This window comes from Gavialis gangeticus, unplaced genomic scaffold (genome assembly GCF_001723915.1).
Source record: "Gavialis gangeticus isolate Ggan-Ray unplaced genomic scaffold, GavGan_comp1, whole genome shotgun sequence".
In the NCBI taxonomy this organism is placed as follows: Eukaryota; Metazoa; Chordata; order Crocodylia; family Gavialidae; genus Gavialis; species Gavialis gangeticus.
In genome coordinates, this window is record NW_017728993.1 from 81,050,634 (window position 1) to 81,053,180 (window position 2,547).

The window sequence follows — 2,547 nt, forward strand, 5'->3', positions numbered from 1 at the left end:
CCTCAGCCACTATTTCCCCCTCTTCATTTGCTCATGCTGCAACAGCTGGGAAGGGGCTGGAGCGTCTGAGGTGCACACCTGGCAAAGAAGGGAGCCTGCTTGCACTGCAGGTGGGTGGTGCATGGGGAGGAGACAGCACAGTGTCACATACAGCATGGAGCAGAAAGCAATGCGTCGGATCTAGCAGGGAGTACAGGGGAATGAGCAGAAAGCAGAATAGTGTATTGGGCCGGGGAAGGGCATCAGAGTAGCACTCAGGGAGAGTGCAGAGCTAATCTGTGATGCACCTTTGAAAAAGGTTGGCCTCCTCTGATGCAGGAAGATCAAGTCAACCATTTTTTCCATTGTTTATATGTTCTTCGCAAGGACCACAAGCTCTGATTTTTGTTAGAAGCAGTGAGCCCTTGCTGTAACTGAAATTAGTGGGAGTTTTAAATATTTGAAGTTCCATGTAATGCATATCATTTCTATGTTGGCAGAAACTTCCTATTACAATGCTTATAAATATGAAAATATGCTTGTAATAAATTAATATTTGTATTTAATTAAGAAAGCTGTTGGTTCTGAATATGCATCTTGAAGGACATTTTATAAGAAGCATTGGCATTTATGTCAAACACTGCAAAATCTTAGCAGCGAGGTGGTACTATCACTTAACTTGGAGGTCTTCAAGAGGAGGCTTGATGGTCGCCTGGCTGGGGTCATCTGACCTCGGTCCTCTTTCCTGCCAGTTGCAGGGGGTTGGACACAATGAACCATTGGGTCCCTTCCGACTCAATAATCTATGAATCTGTGAATGCTTCTGCAGAGCCTGCAGCATGAAACTTCATTCTGAATAGTATTCATATGAGGCTGTTGATTCCTGTAGACTTGCACCTGCTTGTTCCATGGCTGCATTTGGCTCGGACCCTTTCTACCTGTGCAGGGAAAGGTGCAGTGGGATCTAACCGCATGATCCACACAGTCGCAGCTCCTGTCATACACGTGGTGGATTACCATCATGCCTTACCATCAGTGCAGGGGGAGCCTGCTCCTGCAGCTGAGAAGGGCTTGCAGCAGGGGCTGCAGGCATTGGAGTGGGGGCAGTGTCAGGAATGCTGCCTCCACTGTAAATGTTGTCAGCTGTGGAACTCACAGCAGGGACTGTGGGAGAATGCTGCCACCACTGCAAGCCTTGTGAGGTGTGGGGCTTGAAGTGGCAGCATTTTTCCACACATTTCCCCCATGCCTGCCTTGCAACCTGTGTGGGCTGTGGGGCTTGCAGCAGGAGCAGTGCAGGGAAATGCTGCAGCTGTTGCAAACCCAGCACCTAACTTGGCTTGCAGCAGGGGCAGTGTTCTCCCTGCTGTGAACCCTGCAGGTGTGTTGGCTATGGGACCTGCAGCAATGTGGGGGAACACTGCTGCTACTGTGAGCCCTGAATCCCAGGACACTTCCAATAGTGTTCTTCCCACTGTGAACCCCACAGGTAAAGCCAGAGCCCCAGCTACAAGCCTTGTCAGCTGCAGGGCTGGCAGCAGATGATTCACCCTTGTGTCTGGGAGCCACTCAAGTGATGGGGCTCCCAGCCACAGAGGAGTACTTGGCCAGATGTTCAATTAATAGCATGATTAGAACAAGCTGCAAAGTTATGACACATCTTTTGTAGAATAATGTTGTAGCTTATTGCTTGTTTTATCACACCGTTAATTGCTTGAATATGTAGCTGGGTCACAGCTTATGGTGCGATTACCTAGTTCAGTGGTTCCCAACCTTTTTTGCTGCAACCCACTGCTGAAAGCAGAGTGCAGCATTGTTGGGGCCAGGAGAGCTCCCAGCACACGGTGCGGCTCGTCCTTTGTGTGCAGCACCACCAGCATTGCCCCTGCGACCCTCATTTGGGAACCGCTGACATAGTTGATCATGCTTTAAGTTTGTTGTGTACTAGGGCTTTAGTGTATGTTAGGTGTTTGGAGTTTTTTTTGAGGAACCTTTTCAGTACATATACCTGTTTGCCTATAAAAACAGAAAAGAGATGGTGCAAAAAGAGCTCCAATGAAGGAATCTATACAATTAATAAATGTGATGCTTAAGGAATGGATGTGAGAGATTATAGAGACAGCATGAAACCGGTTTGAGGTGGAGAGAGAGGAAGTAAAGGGAACAGTAGAGAGAGCATGGGAAGGAACACTGAAAGACTGAATCAAATGAACATTATAATAAGAACATTGTTCAGTTGCTTTAGCTCTTTTAGCATTCCTGTGTTTCACATCCCATTGCCTATCCAATACATTGGTGAATGAAAGGGCAGGATTGTTTTACATTTACTAAAACTTATCTGTAACTAGATTATAAAGGAATGCATAATTCTTTGTAACAACAGGTAAACGATGATGAGTCTGAGACCAAAAAGACAGTGAATACTGATGAGAGCACTGGAAGCCAAGAGGACTCGCAGGTTTGTCAAAGAACAGTGGAATCCCTAATGCAGCAGGTTTGTTTTGAGTTTCAAAGTGTTTTTGTTTTGTTTTTTTTTTATCTTTTTGCATTTTTTGGGGGGGGGGGGGG

At 46.5% G+C, this 2,547-nt stretch overlaps 1 protein-coding gene across 3 annotated transcripts in view; it reads left to right on the forward strand.

Moving 5' to 3' along the window:
• CLCC1 (chloride channel CLIC like 1) overlaps nt 1-2,547 on the forward strand; it is a 28,816-nt gene that overhangs the window by 7,504 nt on the left and 18,765 nt on the right. For all 3 annotated transcript variants that reach the window (XM_019502070.1, XM_019502068.1, XM_019502069.1), the window contains exon 3: nt 2,363-2,473. In XM_019502070.1, coding sequence (XP_019357615.1) covers nt 2,363-2,473 — 111 coding nt within the window. The remainder of the gene's footprint in view (nt 1-2,362; nt 2,474-2,547) is intronic.